At 37.9% G+C, this 25,742-nt stretch overlaps 3 protein-coding genes across 4 annotated transcripts in view; all 3 read left to right on the top strand.

The window, feature by feature from the left end:
- The window catches only part of LOC132140105 (transmembrane protein 127-like), a 4,147-nt gene extending 1,675 nt beyond the window's left edge, over positions 1 to 2,472 (top strand). The window contains exons 4-5 of the mRNA XM_059548930.1: positions 198 to 359; positions 1,431 to 2,472. Of these exons, the coding sequence (XP_059404913.1) occupies positions 198 to 359; positions 1,431 to 1,708 (440 nt within the window). The 3' untranslated portion in view covers positions 1,709 to 2,472. The remainder of the gene's footprint in view (positions 1 to 197; positions 360 to 1,430) is intronic.
- A 1,916-nt stretch (positions 2,473 to 4,388) lies between these two features.
- On the top strand, positions 4,389 to 17,073 carry LOC132140104 (leucine zipper putative tumor suppressor 3-like). Of its 2 annotated transcripts, none has more exons than XM_059548928.1 (6): positions 4,389 to 4,548; positions 7,922 to 8,539; positions 10,894 to 11,478; positions 12,929 to 13,249; positions 13,886 to 14,116; positions 15,403 to 17,073. In XM_059548928.1, the coding sequence occupies exons 2-6, from the start codon at positions 8,006 to 8,008 to the stop codon at positions 16,039 to 16,041; spliced, it is 2,310 nt and encodes a 769-aa protein (XP_059404911.1). In that variant the 5' UTR covers positions 4,389 to 4,548; positions 7,922 to 8,005; the 3' UTR covers positions 16,042 to 17,073. The 2 variants fall into 2 exon arrangements, with proteins under 2 accessions (XP_059404911.1, XP_059404912.1); XM_059548929.1 differs by having other exon boundaries at positions 4,390 to 4,548; positions 10,894 to 11,469.
- Positions 17,074 to 21,584: 4,511 nt separating this feature from the next.
- Positions 21,585 to 25,154, top strand: LOC132140103 (FAST kinase domain-containing protein 5, mitochondrial). The gene is made up of 2 exons (XM_059548927.1): positions 21,585 to 21,735; positions 22,680 to 25,154. The coding sequence occupies exon 2, from the start codon at positions 22,692 to 22,694 to the stop codon at positions 25,059 to 25,061; it is 2,370 nt and encodes a 789-aa protein (XP_059404910.1). The 5' UTR covers positions 21,585 to 21,735; positions 22,680 to 22,691; the 3' UTR covers positions 25,062 to 25,154.
- The last annotated feature ends 588 nt before the right edge of the window (positions 25,155 to 25,742 follow it).

Raw genomic sequence — 25,742 nt, 5'->3', positions numbered from 1 at the left:
CTAACATTTTTGTATGAACTACTCCTTCAAGCTTTATTTTACCAAGTTAGTCTTGTTCAAGAGAGACCTGGCTAAAATGACAGCACAAACATAGAATAAATGTGACACTTGAGTTCTGTCACTTTTGTAAAACATGGCGGTGATAGAAGCACTCGTCTGCATGCAGTACCTGTGTATGATGTGTTTGTCTGCTGGAGGTCCGTTGGGTGGGCTGCAGGGACTGGGGATGTGGCTGCTGTACTCTCTAGCTGCTCTCTGCTTCAGCGCCGTCCTGGTTTCCAGCTCCTCGTTCCTGCTGGATTTCCTCGGAGCAGCTGTCAATCACTCAAAGCTGATCATGTTACTGCACGTCTCTACAGGTGCTACTCAAACTCACTGCGCTGTTGTAAATAGTGCTTAAATCCAGTCTTACGTAAATTGAGAAGTATTTTATGGATGATTGATGCAGCTTTTTTTTATTTCTTGTTTAATAACTCCGTGTGCATTAAGGCAAGGTTTTTTTCATGCACTGGTCAGTTTTGAAGTCTATTTTGCTTCTTTTATACATGTCTGCATTCAGACTAGTGGAAAGAAATCATGCAAAATTCAAACTGAAGTGTTTATTTGATTGCACTTTATCTATTTGAATCTGTAGATTTCAGTTCTAACACACACAGCCCAGAGTTTGTTTCTCTACTTCAGCAGCTCTTACAAACACCAACATTTACGGTTTTATTCCTATATTCTGTCTGTTGACAATAATTTATGATTTATAGAGTGATAAAAAGTGTTAACAAGTTTTTCCGTCTGGAAAAACTTTTAATATGTCAGCAAAACAAACAAGAACTTAGTTAACTGGTTTTATTCAATTTATGCAAATTAATGCATGATTAATTAGATAATGCATAATTTGCATATTTAAACATAAAATTTCAGCAAACTTGTAATAAATACACATTTTTTGAATGGGCTGTGTGAGAATTATAGTGATATCTATGAGTTAAATTATTACTATTTATAAAAGTCGCTCTGAGAATTTAGTTAAATTTAGTTAGTTGTTGGTCACATGACGTGCAGCTAAACAAATAAATTATTATTTCTTTTTTTTAATGTGTTTTAATTCTTAATTATTATTATTATTATTTTTTTATGGTATATATTTTCATGAATTCATGAACCTCAATTAGGGAAACCCTGCATTATCAAACAAAGATAACAGTATTAAACATGATCACATGAGCTCATCGTGTTCCACATTTAGTAATTTTGTGTAAAAACGTCTTTACTTATGATAGTCAAGAAACAGAAATGGTGAAATTAGTATAACATCGGTATTCTCTAGATTTACAATAATGCAGCAGTGGACAGAGAAAAGCGTCATTGTGGCCTGATGTGAGCCTGAAGTATTGTGTTTCTTTGCCTAACGTGTGTTTTGGCACATTTCCCCTCAGCGTTCTTCTGCGTGGCGGTTGTGGGTGTGTGTGCGGCCTGCATGAGTGTGATTGAACACAACCTGCATCGAGGGACGACTGAAAGCCGCCCGGCGCTCTGCATGTCTGCAGGAGAAAGCCTTTACATCGAGATCGTGGGCCTGCTCTTCTCCTTCATTGCGTGCACTTTGGCCCTCAAGGGTCGTCCTGAACCCGTCAGGCCCTGTGACTACCTGAGCGTGGATGGAGCGCACAGTGACACGGAGCCTTTGATTGGTGGAGCTGAGAGAGAGGAGTAAACAGACAGAGTTACACGCTTTATTTCTTATAGCAGAACAACGAGAGCAATGCTGAACAAGAGCTGCTGTGTGATCAGGTGATCTCAGGAGTGTGCACAGAATTTAAGCATCGCCTCCATTAGGTTCATGAGTGTGAATTTGAATTGAAGTGATCACAGCATACAGGATCTCAGAACGTTCTGGCAAGGTTCTCTGAACAGTATCATTAATAGAACGTTAGTCTGTTACAATGTTCCTTAAAACATTAGCGCAAAAACATTTTTATGCATCATTTTCTGAAATGTGTGCCTTGGATATTCAGCCAGTTTTTTTTTTTTAAATGTTGCCGCTAGTTTCAAAACATTCCGAGAGCATTCAAATGTAACAGAGAATTATTCAAATGGAATGTTCCAAAACGATTTTAAAAGTTTGAAAACTGGGTTTTCGTACTTAATTGGAACGTTTTAAGAACATATTTTTGTTCGCTGGGATGTAGAATTGACAGGATTTGTTTATTTAATTAAATTACAATTCAAAGAAATTCAGCAATCACACAAAAGTTTTTTCGATAAAACATTGTCAGTAATTTTGACTAGTTTATTTGCTGAAATGTAAAGCATCATTTTTCTCTAATATCTGGCTCTATTTTTAGCCTCAGGGGTAAACTGGAGCATTCTGGGAAATGAAGTCTTCTACTGTAATGATTCATAAAATCACATTTAATTTGGTGGGACTTTACAATCAGATTCACATTAATAATGAATGACATTAATACATTTTTAAGTGAGACTTTTTTACAGCTGCTGTATATGAATTAATACAGATTTCTTCATTCTAAAAATATTAGAAGCATCATCTAATGTTTCCTCAAATGTTGTGTGATGAGAACATGTCTTTGGGTAATTTGTTTTTAAAAATGTAATGAATTTCATTCCATTTTATTTCTACTTAATTGGCATTTCTGAATCCTGTTTGCTAATTCAATTCAAATTCAGTTCATGTTCTATATTCACCTCTGATGCTGTCTCTGTGTGTTTCATTCTACTGCAGAGAATCATGGGAAATGTAGTCTTTCTGTTAATTAATTAATTAATTCCAACAGCGTGAGATAAATAAAATGAATTAAAAATCATTAAAACTACATAGACATATTAAAAAATAATAATAATAAATTAAAGTGAAAACAGAAAATAAACAAATTAAATTGAATTCAAAATATTAATAAAATCTAGTATAATGAAACTAAAATAACATTATTCTGATTTTCACACTTAATGTCTTCAGAAAACTTAATATAACGCAAAACATATGTACTATTGTTTAAGAATGATTAGATTAATGTTTGGACAATTCATCAGTCTTTTTTTTGAGCTTGAAAGTCATACAGGTTTGAGCAGCATGAGTAAATCTCATTCATGTGCGTCTTTAATGAATCTCTGCATGTTTCACTCTGATATTTTATTTGAATATAATAACAGAGACATGTCAAACACTGTGAGGCTTTAGGATACTGGGACAGAGTCGGAAGGGGATAAATACAGTCTGTGTTTACGTTTATATATTTGTGTGAAGCCATTTTTAATTGATTGTAATATAAAAAACGAGTTTCAGTTCTAAAGATGATGCATCATAGCACTCTTCAATGATCCTGAGTGATATAGATGCACACAGATCTTCCTGATGGAAATGCATCTCACCAGATGAACTCTGGAGGACAGTGGAATCATGCTGTGCCTTAATTTCTCAGCTCTCTCTCTCTAATTAGACTGCATCCAGCACCTCGTTCTCCATCAGCCTCCGTCACATGACACCAGCTTGTGCTCCAGCTGGATGGAGACCATCTCCATAGTAACCTTGAGAAGTTGTTGATGTCACCGACCAATTTGTGAATGGAGAGAGAGAAAACAGAGCGAGATGTGAGATGATAAACATGATGGTTTTCGATTGTCTTCAGTCTATTATTTGTGAGTGAAGTGTGAAAATTTGTGCATGCTTATCCATGATTAACATGTGCTGTACAGTAAGAGTGTTCACTGATGTGAAATTGAAGGAAACTCATGAGACTTTAATACTGATGTTGTGTTACTGTGTTATGATGAAACGTGTTCAGCTACTGCACAAGCATTGATCCTCTCAAACCTTTCTTGATTGTAAGTTTGTTTTTAAAGCTGTGCATGCATATATCATGAACATTCATTCTGATCATCTACATTCATCTGTTTATGCCTGTTGAATTGAAGTTTACTGTTGCAAAATATTTATTTGAACGTTTAAATGAAGATATGCTTTGAATAATACAGCAGTCTCACTTTATTTCATTTAACTTACTAATGAAAAACAGCAATGCTTTGCAATAAGGTCTCATTTGTTAACAGTATTTAATGCATTAGTTAACATGAACTAACAATGAGTTATATATATATATTGCTCATAATTAGTTCATGTTAGCTAATGCATTAAAGTGTCTTTGAATTTTAAACTAATTTTATTCTTTTTTTTTTCGTGAATCCGCCCTCTGGTTAATTTTTAAACAATTTTATAGTATAAATTGATTAACTGTTAGTTTCCTAGTTTTGTAGCTCATCGTCCTAAAATAAGTGATCGGTCGTTATGCACAGGGCCCTCGCCGTGCAGAAGGGGGCGTGTCCGATCGCGTCCGAAAGGGGCGGGGCGCAGGTGGGTGTGTCTCAGCTGACGCGCGCCGCTCGCGCTCTCTCCTTTTCCTCGCGCGCGCGCTTCATCTCCGTCGCGGGCGTCAGCGGCAGCGCATCGCGCGGCTTCACACGTTCGTTCACGCCGCAGCGGCCGAGCAGAGCAGAGCAGCATCCGAGCGCGCAGACACACTGACCCGCGGTGAGACAGTGAGTATGCGTGTGAGTGATGGAGACGCTGGGTGCTGATGCTGCTGCTGTTCTGGAGGGATGCGGATGCAGCGATGCATCATTTTGCATGAGCGGTAACACGCATTATGTAATGAGAGGCAAAGCGAGCGGATGCTTCGTCCTGTAGTCAGGTGAACGCTGGATCTCCATTGTGTTGCTGATGTAGCGCTACTGCATCATGCACTGTTGCCTTCTCTCTCTCTCTCTCTCTCTCTCTCTCTCTCTCTCTGTTAAATGGACGCAGAGCGTTTTATGTTATGATAAACGCAGCCTTGAATGCATCCGAGCATCTGCTGGTTAGCAGCATCACTAGGCCCGCATTCACTGATTCACTGATCATGCGCCGCTTCAGCAGGTGATGATGCGTGTTTAGTGCATTTTGTGGCCTGTTTGTGTACAGGCCCCCATCTCACCCCTCCACTCTCGTTTTTTTCCAGTTGTGTGTGTGTTTTCTTTGAATTGCACTGCGGTGTGTGAGTGTGATGCATCAACACAGTGTGTCATTCTGCTGCACTGCATGTTTACATCCATGCATTTGCCTTGATTCGCAGATGTTTGTTATGCAGTGATGAGGTTAAGCCGTGAATCTGATCTTGCATTATTGATGGTGTGGCCGAGGCTGATGTGGATGGCAATCTTTAATGTGTGTTGGGATATATGAAGCATGTGAGCGATGATGTAATGCCTGTGAGTGAGTGACTGTGCTGGAGAGAGGGTAGTAGATGCACGTGCCAGTGCTGATCTGATCCAGAGCTCTGCTGGACCAGTGATGTTACTGCACACCATCAGCAGCTCTGCTCCAGCTGACGCCTCGGAGAGAGTTTATGTAGAAACTCCATGTTAATGTGCACCTTACAAAAACACAATAATGTTGGACATGCACAATGGCAGTGCCTCTGAGGTCTGTGTAAATACAAGATATTCAGATGGGTTAATCATCCATGTGATGTATATCCATGTGCACGAGACAAGAGCTGAGTAGTCATGTGTGTTTTTTATTTTTAATGTTGAAAGATGTCTTATTGTATCCTATTTTAGCCCTTTTAAAGAAGTACCATGGGAATATGATGGTATCAAAAGTCAAAGATCTTAATATGGAAAAGAAAAAAAAAATCCTAAAATGTGTTGAAACTGTCCTTGTCCTCAGTTCATCCGAGATTAGGATGAGTTTGTGTCTTCATCAGATTTGGAGAAATGTAGCACTGCATCAGTGTCTCATCAGTGGATGCTCTGCAGTGAATGGGTGCCGTCAGAATGAGAGTCTGATAAAAACATCACAATAATCCACAGCACTCCAGTCCATCAGTGAACATCTGGAGAAGACAAAAAAAAATTTCTTTTCATTTAAGATGCTTCCCATTTGTTATCATAAATGGTTTTATGATTCACACAAGAGTAAAAGCAAATAAGGCATGCAATATACAGTAGTCAATGTTCAGTTTGATTGACATAAAATCACATAAATTGCATTCATAAGGCAAAAAAGAAAATAAAAAAAGGATACATATGCAATCTATTTTCACAAATGAAAATTCGTTTAGAACAGGAGCTGAATGTGAACACTGCCTTTGCTTAGGATGTACAATCACGATCAGAGTCATGTGAGATTTGCTCTGTGTTTGGTTAATATTTAACTCCAGATGACATCATAATCAGGGTACAGTTTCGCTGAAACAGATCCGCGTTGATGTTTACACACCTCACAGACACATATGCGCTTCATACGACTGAAGACCTTCTCCTCACTGTCTTTTTCTTTCATTTGTTGGCATGAGAACTTGCAGTCAGGTTTTGAGAAGTCTGATAAACGTTCAGCATGAAGAGGAAGCAGTTCAGCTTTTATAGTTCTCGAGGGACACACGTATGTTGTTATTTACAACTATTTCCTTTCTCTTGAGCTGTCAGTATAGTAACTATTCATTCCACATGGAAACTATTTTTGAGACTATACATGTGGTACATGCACGTTCACATTGGTTGCATTTTATTCTAGTAATGGTGCAAATGTAATATCATAAAGCAGCTAGTTGTGTGGTGATTGACATTTCTGCATTCCGCTGCACTGCTGGTTTTTCTGTATGTATTTGTTTACATGTGATCATTAACCAGCATCAGAGAACCGTGAATAAGTGAATGTGTTTATAATTTATAGAAAAATTAATTTTAATAACCTGTTTAAGGTCAAAATGGTTCGGTTGACAAAAAAAGGTTTGATTCACTAAATAATGTGTTCAGCAATATTTGTGCACTTAAAGGGATAGTTCACCCAAAAATAAAAATTCTTTAATCATTTTCTCAAATCTGTATGAATTTCTAGTCCCCCTTGACTTCCACTGTATTTTTGCTCATACTATGGAAGTCAATGGCTACTAAAAACTGTTTGGTTACCCACAATCTTCAAAATAATTTATTTTATGTTTAACAGAAGAAAGAAACTCGTACAGGTTTGGAGCAACTTGAGGATGAGTGAATTATGAAAGAATTTTCAGTTGCGTGAACTATATAATAATAACAAACATAATAATAGGATGACTTAGAATACAAATTATAAAATATAATTGATAGAATGTAAGTTGTATAAAATACTTAGCAAAAAAACTTAGCATGTCATAACTTTGTCTTTTTATCTCATAATTATGTTTTAGTAGCAATCTCGTTAATTCACATTGACTGACTGGTGTCACCCTGTAATATTTCTATAATGTAGTATATTATATATATATATATATATATATATGTAGTATATCAGAAACTTCCCCAGCTGAAATGTTTGATTTTGTTAATATTTTTTTCTGAAGAAAGACAAACATAAATGGTGATTAAAGCCAAAATATTAAATGTCATAGATTAATATTTACTGAGTAATCCACTGTTTTTTAGAGGGGGTCAAAATGACAATTTTCACTGAGATTTGGAGCCAAATTGCAGGGGGGTAAATCCCAATATCTCTGGAACTGAACCATACAGGGCCTTAAAAATGACAAAACTGAAAGAAGAATTTGTTAAGGCTCAAATTCTAAAAGAACGTCATGATAACTTTAATACTTTTTGTGATACAGGTATGCAAACTTGCATGATTTTTTTTCACCACTGGCATATAATGCAACAAAGATGACTAAAGTCTATAGATTATTACTACAAACTACTAACCTTTGTGTAAAAATAACATAATTATGCTGCTATTTTTCTAAATAATTTTCAGTAATTTATTCATCGCATTATTCAGTAAATATACATCTATGACATTTAATATTTTGTCTTTCTTCTTTCCAATTGAATTAACCAATTGAAAAAATAAATATAATGCTATATTGTGTGAAAAAATCCACTAATGCAGTCTACTGTGTTTCAGTGTGTGTGACCCGGCTCACTTCTCCTTCATGCACATGTGTGCTTGTGCTGTGGGCGGTGGAGTGAAGCGCTCGAGGCTCCTGGCATGGGCAGCGTAGGGAGCGGGGCCTCCAGTCAGCGGCCCATCACAATGCGCAGCGTGGGAACCCGCACCACCCCCAACGGCCCGCTGGCGGCTGCACCGCCTCCCCCTTCGGCCCGCCGCCGCCTCGATGACCGCAGCTTCAGCGCCGAGCGCATCCCCATCCCCAGCACCAAAACCAAGGGCGTCTCTGCCGATGAGCACAGCTACAATGCGGAGAGAGATTACCATGTTAACGCTCGCAACCACGCTGACACAGAGCGTGCCGCACCTCACAATGCCAACCGCCAGCAGACGCTCAACGGCGAGAGGCTGGTTTCCAATGTGGTGTTCGCCAATGGGGCACGGAGGGAAGGACACAGGCGCGGAGATAGTCTGGACCTGTGTGGGAACAACATCGTGCTGAACAACGACAAGAACGGCAGCCATCAAGCTCCACTGCAGCCGCCACAGCACAAGGACAAGAGCAAAGCCAAACCCAATAATCAAAACCAGCCCAACATCCTGCCCATCTCGGGAAAACTCGAGCATGCACAGGTATGACAAAATTATGAGATAAAAATAAAAAAATAGGACATACTGTACCAAGTCCTAATTATTAGACTAAACATCATAATTATGTAATTAAAAGTTGAAATAATGAGATACTAAATCATAATTGTGATATAAAAGATCACGATTTGACATAACTTTGTAATTATGAGATAAATAATGAAAACTGTAATTAAATTCTGAAAATATGAGATAACTGCTAAATCATAATTGTGAGATGACAAACTCAAACGTAAATTATTATTATTATTATTATTATTATTATTATTATGAGATAATAATAAAAATAGGACATACCAAGTCCTAATTATATGATAAAACATAATAATTGTCACTAAAAGTTGAAATTATGAGAAAGCTACTAAATCATAATTGTGAGATAAAAGATCACAATTTGACATAAATTTGTAATTATAAGATAAAAAGTGATAACTGTGTAATTAAATGTTTAAAATATGAGATAGCTGTTAAATCATGATTTTGAGACGACAAAATCAAAATTGACATACTAAGTCACAATTATGAGATAAAAATAGGACATACCAAGTCCTAATTATGAGATAAAACATAACAATTGTCATTAAAAGTTGAAATTATGAGATAGCTACTAAATCATAATTGTGAGGTAAAAGATCACAATTTGACATAAATTTGTAATTATAAGATAAAAAGTGATAACTGTGTAATTAAATGCTGAAAATATGAGATAACTACTTAATCATAATTGTGAGATGACAAACTCAAAATTATGACATACTAAGTCAAAATTATGAGATAATAATAAAAATAGGACATACCAAGTCCTAATTATATGATAAAACATAATAATTGTCACTAAAAGTTGAAATTATGAGATAGCTACTAAATCATAATTGTGAGGTAAAAGATCATAATTTGACATAAATGTGTAATTATGAGATAAAAAGTGATAACTGTGTAATTAATTGTTTAAAATATGAGATAGCTGTTAAATCATGATTGTGAGACGACAAACTCAAAATTGACATACTAAGTCACAATTATGAGATAAAAATAGGACATACCAAGTCCTAATTATGAGATAAAACATAATAATTGTCACTAAAAGTTGAAATTATGAGATAGCTACTAAATCATAATTGTGAGATAAAAGATCACAATTTGACATAAATGTGTAACTATGAGATAAAAAGTGATAACTGTGTAATTAAATGTTTAAAATATGAGATAGCTGTTAAATAATTGTGAGACAACAAATTCAGAATTGACATACTAAGTCAAAATTATGAGATAAAAATAAATATATAGGACATACAAAGTCCTAAATATGAGACAAAACATCATAATTATATAATTAAAAATTTAAATTAAGAGATAGTTACTAAATCATAATTGTGATATAAAAGATCACAGTTTGACATAAATTTGTAATTATGAGATAAATGGTGATAACTGTGTAATTAAATGTTTAAAATATGAGATAGCTGTTAAATCATAATTGTGAGATAAAAGATCACAATTTGACAAATTTGTAATTATAAGATAAAAAGTGATAACTGTGTAATAAAATGCTGAAAATATGAGATAGTTACTAAATCATAATTGTGAGGTAAAAGATCACAATGTGACAAATTTGTAATTATGAGATAAAAAGTGATATCTGTGTAATTAAATGTTGAAAATATTAGCTGTTAAATGATAATTGTTAGACAACTCAAAATTATGACATAGTAAAAATTATGAGATAAAAATAAAATGGACATACCAAGTCGTAATTATGAGATAAAACATCATAATTATGGCACTACAAGTTGAAATTCTGAGCTACTAAATCATAATTATTAGATAAAAGTCAAAATTATGACATAAACAATGACATAAAAGTAATATCTATGAGATAAACAGTCATAATAATGACAGTTCTTGACTACTATAATTTTGACTTACTCTTTTTTTCCCCTCATGATTATTACTTAGTACCTCATAATTTTGACATTTGGTGTCATAATTATGAATTTTATATATTATATATATTTATATAACTTATCTTAAAATTTCAACTTTCAACTAAATGTTGTCTTGGCAACTAACTAAAATGAGTTGCAGTACTAAAATGATAAGAACTAAAACTGAAATAAAATATATAAATTAAAGCTAAATAGAATATATATATACTGTATACTATATATGCAAACTAAAAATTACAAAAGCACATTGAAAAAATAATTAAACAAAGTGACTTTTATGAAAATGGAAAATATAAAAATAATAATTAGGTAATTAAAAATAATAACATATACTAAAATATATACAAAATATTTATTTGATGTCACCATTCAAATTAATTTCTATCTCTGCAGACCAACGACTCTCTGGTGCGTCCATCAGCCTTCAAACCTGTGGTACCCAAGAGCTTTCACTCCATGCAGAATCTGGTCTGTCCCCTGCAGTCCAGCTCTGGGACGGCCGGCGGTCCTGGGAGCAGCGGAAGTGGCGGCAGCGGAGGCGAGAAGGGGGGTCCGAACGCGCCTGACCCACTGTGGGACCAGGACAGTCCCGGCAGCCATGGGACACACACCGGTGCGGGCCGGGCTGGACCAGGCAGTCTGTCGGACTCCGGGAGGAACTCTCTGACCAGTCTGCCCACGTACACAGGATCCAGCTATGGCCCACCGCCCGCGCTCGGACCCCTCAGTGCCTCCACCAGCCATATCAACCGGCTGGGAACCGTCGCCCTGGACAACAAACTCGACAAGCCGAGTTACCAGAACGGCCTCAGTGCCTCAGACAGCGGCCGCTCATCCTCAGGCAAGAGCTCCTCCTCGTACCAGCGACTCAGTCACCTGAACGATGCTCCAGCGCCCCTGAGGCCCTCTCCATCATCCGACGACGTTATTCAGGACCTGGAGGAGCGTCTGTGGGAGAGAGAACAAGAAGTAAGTGAGGTGAAAGAACTTTGTACATTCATTAGCAATATATATGTATTAATTTTTTTAATGTGCCATCTGCAAAATGCTTTTGTCACCTTGTTTTGTACTTTTGTTTATATTTGCATACAAAACTCAAGATTGCAAAACTTTATTATTTAATTTTGCATGCACCATTAAACGAAACACACACTGAATGAAATTATAAACGCAACACTTTTGTTTTTGGATGTTTTGTTAGGTTTTTTTTATAGTCATTTAGCATACACCATTGGATTTCTTTCAATTATTTTTTATTTATCCATTATATTTTACATACACCATTGGATTTTTTAATTATTATAATAATAATTATTTTGCATACATCATTGGATGCTTATTTGTTTTAATGTATTATATTTTGCACACGAAAAGTGTGAAAGTAAACCAGTGAGTTTCACTAATCGTGAATGGAACATTTTTACCTGGAAAGGTCATTATGTTAAGTGGAAACATTGTATGACTATAAACAGACAAAAATTAAAACAATAGCACGCACATCCACCTCAAATGAGTGTTTGACCAAAAAACAAATAGAAAAATGTTTCGAGCACGCAGGCTCTGACAAATTAACACCACTAATGTGCCAACCCTTTATACCACCAGGTGACCCCCCCTCCCCCCCAAAAAAAATAAAATAAAAACTTGCACATAGTTCATGTGTTATATAAAACAAACAAACCATATGAAACTATGCAAAGTACAAAATACAAAAATACAATTCACAGTATATTCAACAAAATTAATTAATACCTGCATACGTACGTACATAATAAATTCAACTAATATAACCAAAACCTTACCTTATTACCTAATATACCTGAGAAAATCAAATAAATAAATTTAAAGAAATTGACGAATGTCTAAGTCCTCATTTAATCCTCTGGTGGACAGTATTAGGTGATATTAGTAGATTTTTTTTATGTACATACAGTATGCAGGATTAATTAATTTAGTTTAACGATATATTGAGAACTGTATTTCTGTATTTTGTAGTTTGCATAGTTTCATATGGTTTGGTTGTTTTATATAACAAATGATGACCTAGGTCATGTAAATTTGGATCAACTGTGGGTATAAAGGATGACTTTATGCAGAGCAAACATTTTTATCGTTAACAAGGTTATAATCTGTTTTTATTGTTCCAAAAAGTAGCATCACCTACCAATAAGGTCAGAAACATTCTCTATGCATGTATGCAGACGTGAAAGCAAAAACACGAATCTGTTGTACATACATGCTTTCTACATGAATTTTATCATTATTATTAGATTTTTCTTGGGGTGTGCTGTTATTCAATGTAGCTAGATATAGAAGTATATGCAAAGTTGCATTAAGAATTGCAATCAGACACGTGACATGAGCATGCAACAATGCATGAAATCAAGCTTGTGTTTCGTGTGTTTCGGCCACCCTGTCCTACTCGCAGGTGATTCACATGCGGCGAAACCTGGACCAGAGCGAGGCGGCCATCGTGCAGGTTTTCGAGGAGAAGCAGCGCGTGTGGGAGCGTGAGATGGAGGAGCTGAGGCAGAACTACGCTGGGCGTCTGCAACAGGTGACCCGACGTGCCCAGAGAACCCAACAGGCCCTGCAGGTGCAGATCGCCCGTCTGCAGCAGGACAAGCGGCGTCTGCAGGACGAGATGGCGATGCTGCTCGCTCAGAGAGAGGAGCTGGAGAAGAAGTGCTTGGACTTCAGGAAGGAGCAGGCTGATATCCTGCCCAGACTAGAGGAGACTAAGTGGGAGGTGAGAGAGACTCGCCTGACATCAAATCACAGTTGGACTTTTTACTTAGTTTTGAGACAGACATATGTAGCCTAGTGCAGTGAATGCACATCCACTGCAGAAAGTGATGTTCTTCCTCAACACTTTTGTCTTGTTTTCCAGTTAAAACATCTTAACATCCTTGAATCAAGATACATTAATTTGAGAAGCACAATGAAATTTTTTTTTTTGAGAAATGAATCAAATTGAAGTGAGTTTATGCCTAAGACAAGATCAAATATCTGCCGATGGAGTTAATTCAAATGGAAAAGAAGTTGCTGTTATTTGATAATCTTTCTATACTGTAAATCCTGAAAAACGTAGTTATGGTTTCCACAAAAATATTTCCAACATAAATAGAAACCAATAATACCTGAGCAGCAAATAAGCATATTAGAAGGATTTTTGAAGCATCATGTGACACTGAAGAGTGAAGACTAGAGTAATGATGCTGAAAATGTAGCTTTGATCACAGAAATAAATTATATTTTAACATATATTCACATAGAAAACTCTTATTTTAAACAGAAATATTTTTTCACAATTTCCGTATAGGCTAAATATCCAGATAACCGTTAGACTGCACAGAAATATATAGTTGTATATGTGTGTGTGCAGGTGTGTCAGAAGGTGGGTGAGATCTCTCTGCTGAAGCAGCAGCTGAGGGAGAGTCAGGGCGAGGTGACACAGCGGGCCGGAGAGATGGTGGCACTGCGAGGACAGCTTAAAGACCTCAACGCCCAGCTGAGAGAGCGAGAGGAGGCTGAGATCAGCCTCAAAGAGTCTTTTTGCACCAAAACCCTGGAGCTGGAGCGCTGCGAGGCCGAGCTACAGACCATGCTTGCAGAGGTAAAGATGTCACACATCTGTGTCTCTCTGTCAGACGATGATGACAGAGAATAATAGATCACATTCTCATTCATATATTGTACTCTCATGTTTACTGCACCAACATTGAATATAAAAGAATCACAGCAACTCAAAAATGATGTTTGAGGTGAGTTGTGTGTTTGTAGTGGGAATTAAAAGTGATAATAGAGACACCATATAATGTAGTAAAGACAATAAATAGACAAACATTCTTACATTGTGATGTTCTCACTGCAACAAACAAATGGAGTGAGCAATTCAGTCTGATTCAGTACTCAATGTCTTATATGATATCGGTCCTTCAAGGTATCTTGGAGGGGTGAGGTGTCCAAGTCTCACCACCTAGCTACTGGGGTGCCTCAGGGCTCAGTTCTTAGACCACTTCTCTTCTCTGTCTACAGTTCAGCAGTTCAGTCTGATTCAGTACTCAATGTCTTATATGATATAGGTCCTTTAAGGTATCTTGGAGGGGTGAGGTGTCCAGTCCAAGTCTCACCATCTAGCTACTGGGGTGCCTCAGGGCTCAGTTCTTGTACCACTTTTCTTTTCTGTCTGCAGTTAAGCAGTTCAGTCTGATTCAGTACTCAATGTCTTATATGATATAGGTCCTTCAAGGTATCCTTCAAAGTCTCACCATTTAGCTACTGGGGTGCCTCAGGGCTCAGTTTTTGGACCACTTCTCTTCTCTGTCTACATGGCATCACTAGGTTCTGTCATTCAGAAACATGGCTTTTCATACCACGGCTATGCTGATGACACTCAACTCTACCTCTCATTCCATCCTTGTGATCCGATGATAGCTGCTCGCATCTCAGCTTGTCTAACAGACATGTCTTGCTGGATGAAAGACCATCAGCTCAACCTAGCCAAGACAGAACTCCTTGTGGTTTCAGCAAACCCATCACTTCAGCACAACTTCACCATCCAGCTAGGCCAATCAGCCATAACTCCTTCAAAAACAGCCAGAAACCTTGGAGTTGTGATTGATAATCAGCTGAATTTCTCAGACCACATTGCTTAAACTGTCCTAAAAATGTTTTGGAAAATTGTGACACAGGAAGTGACATCATTCCGACACTTTCTACAGCATGAAGGGAATGGGAGTATACATTTACTGAGATTAATATATTATTATTATTATTATTATGTAATATTATGTCTTTTTACATATTTTTTTATTTTACATTGAAAAAGTATTTTTAATTAGATTTATTGGATTTGCCACAAATCATACAGCTCTACTTAATGACTTAATGTATCTGCAGGTCACAGTGCTGCGGGACAAACTGAGTGCGTATGAGACGGAGGTTGCACGGCTGAAGAAGGCCCTCAGTGAACTCAGCAGCAGTTCCAGTTGCTTCAGTGAGCCCAGCCTGACTGATATGGGTCAACTGGTGGTGTCCCACAGCCGAGAGCGTCTTCTGTCCCCTCAGGAGACGCCCACGTCCCTCCGGGCGCTCCCGGCACCCGACCCGCTGCTCACGCTGCAGAGCGACGACTCTAAGGCCGAGTGGCAGGATTCGGGTGACCTGCGGCAGCAGCTGGAGCGTCTGCAGGGCGAGCTACGTCTGGAGCGGCAGCAGCGAGAGCGGCAGGCGCTCACCTTCACTCAGGAGCGCCAGACCTGGCAGGACGAGAAAGAGCGCGTGCTGAAGTACCAGGCGCAGCTGCAGCTCAGCTATGTGGAGATGCTGCAGAAGAACCAGGCTCTGGAGGAGCGCGTAGACAAGCTGGGAGCCCAGATCGCAACGCCATCGTCGCTGGATGCCCCCGTGTCCGTCTCCATATCCCTGACCTCTCCCACCCCACCAGCGGAGGAGAAGAAGCTGCCGGAGATGCACCAGCTGGCTCCGATGTGGCCCGTGCCGACCCGACTGGAGAGGATCGAGTCAACGGAGATCTAATGGATCCCTGTTTACAACTGCATTCAGTACAATCCAAAAACTAAACCGCTTGCGAGGACTGTCCAAGGATGCCCTGCTTGTCTGGGGCAGGTGTGTGGGTTGAGGGCAGGTCTGTTGGGTAGTTATGAGTTCCATGTGTGGCCTTATCAGCTGGTTTAGTGCAGAGGAGTAGTAGCCAAGCGGAAAACACTCAGGGGTTTATGGGGAACCGGCATTAACAGACTGTTTCAGCTTTGTGTTTTTACAGGCGCGAGGATTTAGGCTATTAATAAGTCACCATCTTTTCTGAAGAATATCCTAATAATGACAGCATCTTTCTATAATCTGCAGACTTCAAACAATCAAAACTAGACTAAAACTGCAGGGAGTTCCTCTTAAAGTGAAGATCTTGCATGGTGCTTAGACGCAATGCACCATCACGTTTAAGGACCAAATCTTAGTGCCAGTCTCGTATGTTAATGTTTATGTTTGTTGGGCCGCAGAAACATACTCTACACAAGTACACAGATGTGCAAGATGAAATTAAGCAGATTATTCAAGCGTTCAAAAGATTTGATGATTTGGAAGAAGTTCTTCTCTTCTGCTCAGCAAGGCTGCATTTATTTAATCAAAAATGCAGTAAAATTTTTGAAATATTATTACAATTTAAAACATCTGTGTTCTGTGTGAATCTGTGTTAAAGTGTAATTTATTTCTGTGATGCTCCGCTGTATTTTCAGCATCATTCCTCCAGTCTTCAGTGTCACATGATCTTCAGAAATCATTCTACACTCAAAATACAAAATAAATGTTTTGGCAAAAATAATAATAATAATAATAATATAGCATAAAAGTTTTGCATCAGTCTTTTTGGGTTATGACAACGTAATTCAGATTATGTTTAATCAACAAACTACTCTGACTTGGAGGAGCTGAATAATTTCTAGCATTAACACAATTTTTTAATTAATTAATCAGAAATATTTAGTTTTTTCAACTAATTTCAACACATCTATATCTATTAATCTTATCTGTTTGTTGGTTTTTTTAATAAGAAAAATCAATTAAAGCAGAAATTTAAGTTTAAATTGCAATCCCTATTAAGTTGATGTAATCAAAATTGTAAAAAATCAATGCAAAATTTTCAGTTTAAATGAAATGATCAACATTATTATGTCAAAAGAACAGTTTTAATTTTCATGAAAACTGATGCATTTTATTTTTCAGGATTCACAGATAAATAGAAAGCTCAAAAGAACAGCATTTATTTGAAATATAAATCTTTTGTCACATTATAAATGTCTTTTCTCTCACTTTTCATCAGTTTAATGCGTCCTTGATGAATATACAGTAAAAGTATTAAATCTTACTGACCTAAAAGTTTCGAACGGCAGTCTAGCAGACTCCGAATGCATTGTTGCGACGCATAATGAATCGCGCTTCACGAAAAACAGTGAAATAGAGTTTGTGCATGCGTTCATGTGCTTGAATAGAGTATGTTTGGAGGCCGAGGCCTGGTGTGGGACAGAGGAGCGCTCAACCCTCCTGCTCTATTGCCCAAAGCAGCGGCGGAGGACGTGTATTCATTTCAACTCAGAACGTACTGTATATCATCTGAATGTTGTTTTTGCCCTTTTCTATGTTTTGAGCTACGTAAACTAGAACGAGAGATTGAGTCAATATGTTAGTGCACCTGTCGCTTCGGTCTCAGACCATCCTGCTTTAAACTGAGGACTCGGTTGTTGTGAACAACAGCAGCTGAATGAGGTTTGGTTGATGAAGCTGCTCGACTGATGGACAGCGGCTGAGCCAAAACTGTGCAGAGGGCGACGGGTCGATCTCCAATTAGTCGACGGATTATATTTGAATAGGACTTTGCATTCTTCCAAAAAGAGCATATAATGTGTCAATGTATACTTACTGAAAGTATCATTTAGAATATTTGACTTTAAAAATGTCATATGCAGTAGATTGAAGTGATAATTGAAATGTTTTGGCGCAAGTGCACAGAAATCCCATGGAATATTTGAAAGGGTTGTGAAGACTGAAATGAGGGTTGTGTGGTAGATGAAGACTGAAATTGGCATGCGACGCGTACTGTTACTGCAGTGTGTATACAGCAGAGCACACTGCTGCGCACAATACTGTTTCCCACAATGCAAAGTGCTTGACTTGACTTTGCATCAACAGTGTGATGATTTAAGAGGGAATATTAGAAAAATTGCATCAAAAATGCTAAATATCCATTTAATTTCCCAGATACACGCTTGCTGAATACTATGGAAAGTCATTTCCGCCATGGAATAAAAAAAAAAAAAAATAGCGATTTTTTTATTTCTCAATTCTAACCTTTTTTCTTGCAATTCTGAGAAAATTAAGAAATGCAAGATATAAAGTTATTATTGTAGATATAAGCTCCAAACTGCAAGATATAAACTCACAAATCAGAGAAAAAAAGTCAGAATTGTGAGATATAAACAGAAAATATACAAAAATCTGAAATTTGAAAAAAAAATTATGCTAAAAAATAATAATAATTGCGACTTTATAGGTCACAGTTCTGACTTTATTTTGGCAATTGCAAGTTTATATCTTGCAAATCTGACCGTTGTTCTTGCAGTTATGAAACAAATTAAAATTGTCAAAATTGTGAGATCTAAACTTGCAATTTGCGAGAAAATAAAAATTAAGTTAATGGTGGCTTTTTATATTACAATTCTGACCTCGATTCTTAAATTTCTCAGACTGTGATATATGAAGTCAGAATCGTGGGATATAAACTTGCAATTTGTGAGAATTGTGAAATATAAAGTCATCATTGTGAGATATAAACTTGCAAAATGGAGAAAAAAGTCTGAATTGTGAAAAAAAATTAAATAATTGCAATTACCTTTTTTTTTTAAATGTCTTTATTCCATTGCAGAAATAAGCTTCGATAAAACACCATGTGCACTGTGTACTGCTTACTATTTCTTTCTTAATGTGTGCAATTCTGCATCTAATGAATAAAACTGCTGTGTTGCATTTTTAATACAGTTTTGTGTGCAGTATGTAGTCTGCAGTGTGCTCTCTTGAATCGAAGCAGCACGAGTCGTATGCTTGTATGCTTTTCTAAACATGACCAGATAACAAATGCACTACAGGCTCTGATGACGGACAAAAGCGGTTTGCTGTTGTAGTGGTAGCGTTTCACAGAACACCTTTTGTCACAAAGTCTTTAACCATTGCTTATAAGCTATAGAAATTATTCCTTTTTGATCAAGTCACATATCCCAGCACTAAACGAGCAAGATTCGCTGTGTTTGCATGCGAAATGCATCTGGTGCTGGATGAAGAAACAAGCACAAACAAGTGATTTATTTCCCTCAATGTACCGCTATAGAAATGCAATAGAAAACAGAGTCTGGAACGTCTCTCCCAGCGCTCGTGCCTCTTCTTTCCCATCATGCCCTATCTGAGATAATCACTGCAGCTTTATGACACTAGGTGTTAGGAGAGAGAGCTTTAGATGGATGCTGTCTCTGGCCACACTCTTTTGCTGCTATGTGCTTCTTCTGTTGTGTTCTTGGTAGAGACAAAGGCATGTAAATATCACTGTTCCTTCTGTGTACAGAACTATTCTATCCAAATATACCGAGCTAATGCGTGTGAATACTTTTGTGAAGTAATGAGACTGACATGTCAGCTTTTATTTTTCAAAACTATTAATATAGGAATATAATACACATATATGAATCTTAAATCCTTTGATCGGCTTTATTACGATAAAGTCATACACTCGAGAGTCCGATGTCTCTTCTCTTTATCGATCAGTTCTTGAGATGTATTGGTGCGCCACGCCACCGAGGTTTTTGTAAAAAATTCATTTTTTCCTTTCGTTCTTTTTTCAGAAATTGCTTGGAAAAAGCATATCATAGCAAATATTAATTTAAATAATAAAGATGTGGATAAGAAAACATAGCTGCATCTCTTCATTATTATTATTTTTTTTTTTTTAAATAAACCTCAACAGGTTCGGTGAACATTTGTGGATGATTTTAGTTACATATGATCATTTATGAAATATTGGGCAATTTGTGTATTAAATTGACCATTGTAATTATAGTTTCTGAAAAAATATGTTGGGTTGTGCAATTACTGTAAATACTTTAAATCAAAACCATCTGTGTCTGTGTGTGTTTATATATATATATATATATATATATATGTATATATGTATATATATTTGTTTTGATCAATAACTGTTAGTACTGTAAAATCATAAATATTATATTTAAAATTACAATTACAAAATCATGAATTAGATTGATATAATAGATTAATTAAATATTTCACAACATTTAAAAAAATTAATATATAGAAATATATATAATTATAAAATATTAGTATTTCACAATATATAATAAAATAAAATAATCACAAAATTATATATATATATAAGCCAGGACCTTCAGCATGCACTGGGACGGTTTGCAGCCGAGTGTGAAGCGGCTGGGATGAGAATCAGCACCTCCAAATCCGAGGCCATGGTCCTCAGTCGGAAAAGGGTGGCTTGCCCACTTCAGGTTGGTGGAGAGTTCCTGCCTCAAGTGGAGGAGTTTAAGTATCTTGGGGTCTTGTTCACGAGTGAGGGAAGGATGGAACGGGAGATTGACAGACGGATCGGTGCAGCTTCTGCAGTAATGCGGTCGATGTACCGGTCTGTCGTGGTGAAGAAAGTGCTGAGCCGCAAGGCGAAGCTCTCGATTTACCGGTCAATCTACGTTCCTACTCTCACCTATGGTCATGAGCTTTGGGTCATGACCGAAAAGACAAGATCCCGGATACAGGCGGCCGAAATGAGCTTTCTCCGCAGGGTGGCTGGGCGATCCCTTAGAGATAGGGTGAGAAGCTCAGTCACCCGGGAGGAGCTCAGAGTAGAGCCGCTGCTCCTCCACATCGAGAGGGGTCAGCTGAGGTGGCTCGGGCATCTGTTCCGGATGCCTCCTGGACGCCTTCCCGGGAAGGTGTTCCGGGCGCGTCCCACTGGGAGGAGACCCCGGGGGAGACCTAGGACACGCTGGAGAGACTATGTCTCCCGGCTGGCCTGGGAACGCCTCGGTGTCCCCCCAGAAGAGCTGGAGCGACCCGGCCCCAGATAAGCGGAAGAAGATGGATGGATGGATATATATATATTAATATATATATTTTGTAATTGTGCAATACAATTATATATATATATATATATATATATATATATATATATATATATATATAATTATAAAATATACAAATTATATGTGTATATATGTAATTCACATTAATAATCATAAATCAACGTATATTAATGTAATAAATATATAAATAAATAAATAATTACATTCAGATATTTATATTCTATTTAAATTATAAACTTTCAGATTTTTATTTATTTATTTGTACTGTAGAAACACACAATCTACAATACCATCAAGAACGTGACAAAAACGTAAGGAGATAATAATAATAATAATATATCTTTTTTGCCTACGTATGATCATCGCTGCAGTCGCGGGACTGACGTGCGCGTGTCCGCTGTTTGTCTCCTGCGAGCCTCCGTAGCGCGCATGACATTCGCACTCACTACACACATGCTGTCGGTGTGGTTTCAGCACATAAATGAGTGTTTTTACAAATGTCTTAGTGAAATAAATACTTGAGTTGACTTGAAGAGCTCGATCAATACACGCGCTGAAGGTACGTCCATCTTTCTACACTCATTCGTGCTCAGTTTGTTGTTTTCACCGTCTGCTGTCAAGGACGTGCGGTAATTTATGTTTGATTAAAGACGTTTCGCCAAATAGAAATAACGCCTTGTTTAACTCTCTTTTAAGTCAGTTGATTTTTTAAACGCACGTTATAAAACAAAGCTTGAAAGTTGCTACAACTGGATTAAATTCTTGTTTGACGAAGCGAAATAGTGATTTTATTTTATTTTTAATGATACTTTGCGAAGAGACTCTGTCATAGAAACAGAAAACACGACAATCTCTTCATATTGTATTTAATATTTAGAGGCTCTGTTTATGGTCTCTTCTGTGTCAGTCAGTTACGTTACAGTACAGAATCAATTGTTCCAAAATTGATGTCAATTATTATTATTATTTCATGGACTATATGATAGGATATACGGAGTACTTTTTTAAAGTCTTGTAAAAGCATGCACAGACCCAAATTTAAAGTTACCATGAAATACAATTCTGACTTTTTTAAATGGAATATTGACGTTTTTATTGATTTATCTGTGCACATTATTATTATTGTTTCAGACACCATCTTTAATTAAAAACATTACATATTCATCATTCATTTAGGGAAGAAATTGGAATAATTTCATTTTTTTGTTTCATGCCGACTTTAATATGACTTTAATTTTAATCTTTAGATGTAACATCAGGTTTAACAATAAGTCAGTAAATCAGAAAAAAAAAATTAAACCATTTTTGAAAGTTAAAATAGGCTATTTATATTCACCTGCCTAGCTTGATTAAAAGTGAAAAGAATTAGTGTTAATGATTTAACACCAAACAACTGACTTTTGCTTTTCAAGGAGTACAAAATTCAGACACTGTTGATCTTTAAAGTAAAAACATAACTTCTAACATAAAACATAAACACATCTCTTTTATGATCCTTTCCAGTGCCTGCTATTGATGTCTGCGACAGTGCTGTTTCATCATGTGGCAAAGCGCCATCTTTATGCCAACATACAGCGCGTTTTCATCTTTAGATCCCAACGTTTGTCATCAAATGTGGAGAATGGAGAGCAAAAGAGAGAAGAAGAAACTGAAAGCACACTGGTATACAAACCCTCGGCTTACTACAAGAGACCGTCGACACATTCTTCTATTGTGGGCCGCTCAGAAGCTGAAGAAGAACTGTCCGTCAATCGTCCCTTAAACCCTGCTTTCCGTCAAAAGCGTAGCCCGTGTAGTATTAGCGCCTCACGACGGGTCTCCGGTACCAGGAATACGCTGTTAAACACTGCTTCAGACCGAGTAGCAGTTCCGACCCCAAACACCACAAAAGATCCAAGTGTCAACCGCGCCCCACGAGCCTTTCAGAGATGTCGGCCTGAATACCGCAACATGACCCATGACCTTTCCCAATGCTCGTCTACTGTAGACCTCAACGAGGCCTTGTTAGTTCTACATAAAGTCACGGTACAAAAAAGCAACATGGAACCTTCAGAAGTAACTAATTTCTTGTCCAAACTTGGTCAGATTCCTCAAGAACAGATCGTGGTCGTAAGGGGCGACAAGCGATTTAATATGCTCCTGCGGTACAGCGTGGAGATCCTGCAAAACTTTACAACGCCGCAATTATTGGATGCCCTGAGGGCTTTCGTGAACTTGGCCTTGCCTCATTCTCATAGCATTCTGGGATTGTATGAAACCGAGTTCTGTCGGCGAGCCAGCGAGATGGAGCTTCACCAGTTGCTGCTCGCCGCCGACTTCTGGCGATGCCTCGGTCGAGCTGTTCCTAAGTACCTCGAGAGGATCTTTGACAACGTGAGCCGAAACTTCAACCAAATGGGTATTCCAGAGTTGGTTCAGCTCTTGTACATTATCGGAGAAGGCAGGAGATGTCCTGATACCCTCGTTCAACCCCTTGAGTCCTTACTTATGCGTCATTTGAACCAGTTGAAGCCTGAAGAACTGGGCGCCGTTTGCTTAGGCCTCTTCAAATCCCAACGCTCCCTGTCCGAGAGAGCGACGCGCCGGCTTGTGGACAGGGCGCTTGCTGTAGTTGAGGATATGAGTGACTTTGGGATCGTTAATGTAATGAAGTTTATGCGATTTAGCTATCTAGACCATCTCCCGTGGTTGGAAGCCATGGGATCGGAGATTCCTCGACGTGCCCCGCACATGGAGGTACAAGGACTCATGCACGTCATCTTGGCGTTCTCCGCTCTGCACTACCGAGATGATCGCGTTCTCTTGGCTGTGGCTGAGCGATTACCTGACGTGGTCAGTCGGTGTCGGAGTAAAGATGCTGCAAAGATGCTGTGGGCCTTTGGGACTCTAGGAGTCCTTCCTAACCAATGTCCCAACCTTTATCCGTATCTCACTGCGATCTTACGAGAACGCCAAGTGGAGTTTCAGCGATACCCCGAACATCTGTTGACTGCTTTGCTCGGTCTGGCTTTTGCCGGTCTGTTCCCTGAAGACCTGCTCAGTCTGGCTTTATCTGCAGAGTTCATCAACAAGGCTTGTAATTCCCAAGAGCTTGAGTTGAGGAAAGACTTATTCACCTTAGACGGGACTGTAGGCTTGGAGTTACCCGAGTCGACGATCCCAAGACTTAGTCTTGCAATTCGGGAAGAAGTGACCAAACAGCTGTGGGATTTTGCTCAGTCAGATATCTGCCAGAAGCCCGAAGTGCTCGAGGCTGAAGATGTGTTGCAGAAACTTCTGGGTGGAGAAATGTTTATTCGCAAACATATGATTCTTCCACATTTGCGTTCGATTGACTTGGAAGTGCACTTAGACCAAAATGACCAGCCTGTTCCTGTATCCTCCGGACCTGAGCAACAAAATCTCCCCTCTCAAAACTTGAATGCAAGGCCCTCTGGAGTTACCATAACTGACGACCTACTAGCTCAACTAACTAATACACAAAAGACTCCAGTGCAGCAGTCCAACAAGTTCCTCCAAAAGCCAGAGGTCCACACAGTTGAACCAGTCCGAGTGAGAGAAAGTATTTTCAATGTGGGTATTGACTTGACGGACAATCTTCTGATGGCGTTGACCAAATCCCGAAAGCGGTCGTCTCGCCTTAGTGATTCTAAACCATCTATTCAGAGACTTGCTGTTCAAGTGACACGTAGGAATCACTATTGCTACAGGACTGAGCAGTTGCTTGGATTACATGCACTGAAGAGGAGACAACTTGAGCTGGCTGGATACAGAGTCGTAGAGTTGCCCCATTGGGAATGGTTTCCCTTGCTGCGACGCTCATTTGCAGAGAAACTCGCCTATCTGCACTGCAAGATATTCAGCTGTTCTGACTCCAAAAAATAGACTGATTGAATTCTCTACATATATAAACTTCCAGGTTTTACTCAACCTCGAGAGAACCCTTCTGTTTTATACTAAACCACAGCACTGATGTTTCTTGTTGTTGTTGTTTTGCTTAAATAAATATGTGATTGTATTGTTGCACATTTGTAATTCAATAAGTTAAAAACTGTGCTCTACAATGTTTGTTAACTAGTTCTTTGATATGAGTGCTTTATTCTTTGATTTTAAATTTGATGATTAGGTCAACCCTCCTGTTTAAACTGACCCACATTGGTTGTTTCCATGCAAGTTACCAAAAATCAACAGTAAATTAGAAAAATACTAAAGATTCAAGGAAAAACTTAGAAAATGTATCCTATCAGAGATTACAAATATTAAATATGTAAGAAATATAATAATTCCCATTTGTTTTTATTGTATATGCACACAATCAAAATGTTTGTTAAATTCCAAATATTACATTAGGACAGTCTGTTATTGTTATTATTTATCTTCAAATCACTTTAAAACCAAATTAACAAACATATATTTCATATAAATATTTTACAATACATTTTCTAAAGTGCCTAAGTCAAAATTTGTACAATATATTTATAGAAAAATAATACTGAACACTTGAGTGCATTATTATGATCCTATTTCTGTTATAGCTCCCTGCTTTACTATAAATCGATGTGAACA

Source organism: Carassius carassius, chromosome 4, assembly GCF_963082965.1.
Source record: "Carassius carassius chromosome 4, fCarCar2.1, whole genome shotgun sequence".
Classification (NCBI taxonomy): domain Eukaryota; kingdom Metazoa; phylum Chordata; class Actinopteri; order Cypriniformes; family Cyprinidae; genus Carassius; species Carassius carassius.
This window is presented reverse-complemented; position numbering and strand designations above follow the sequence as displayed.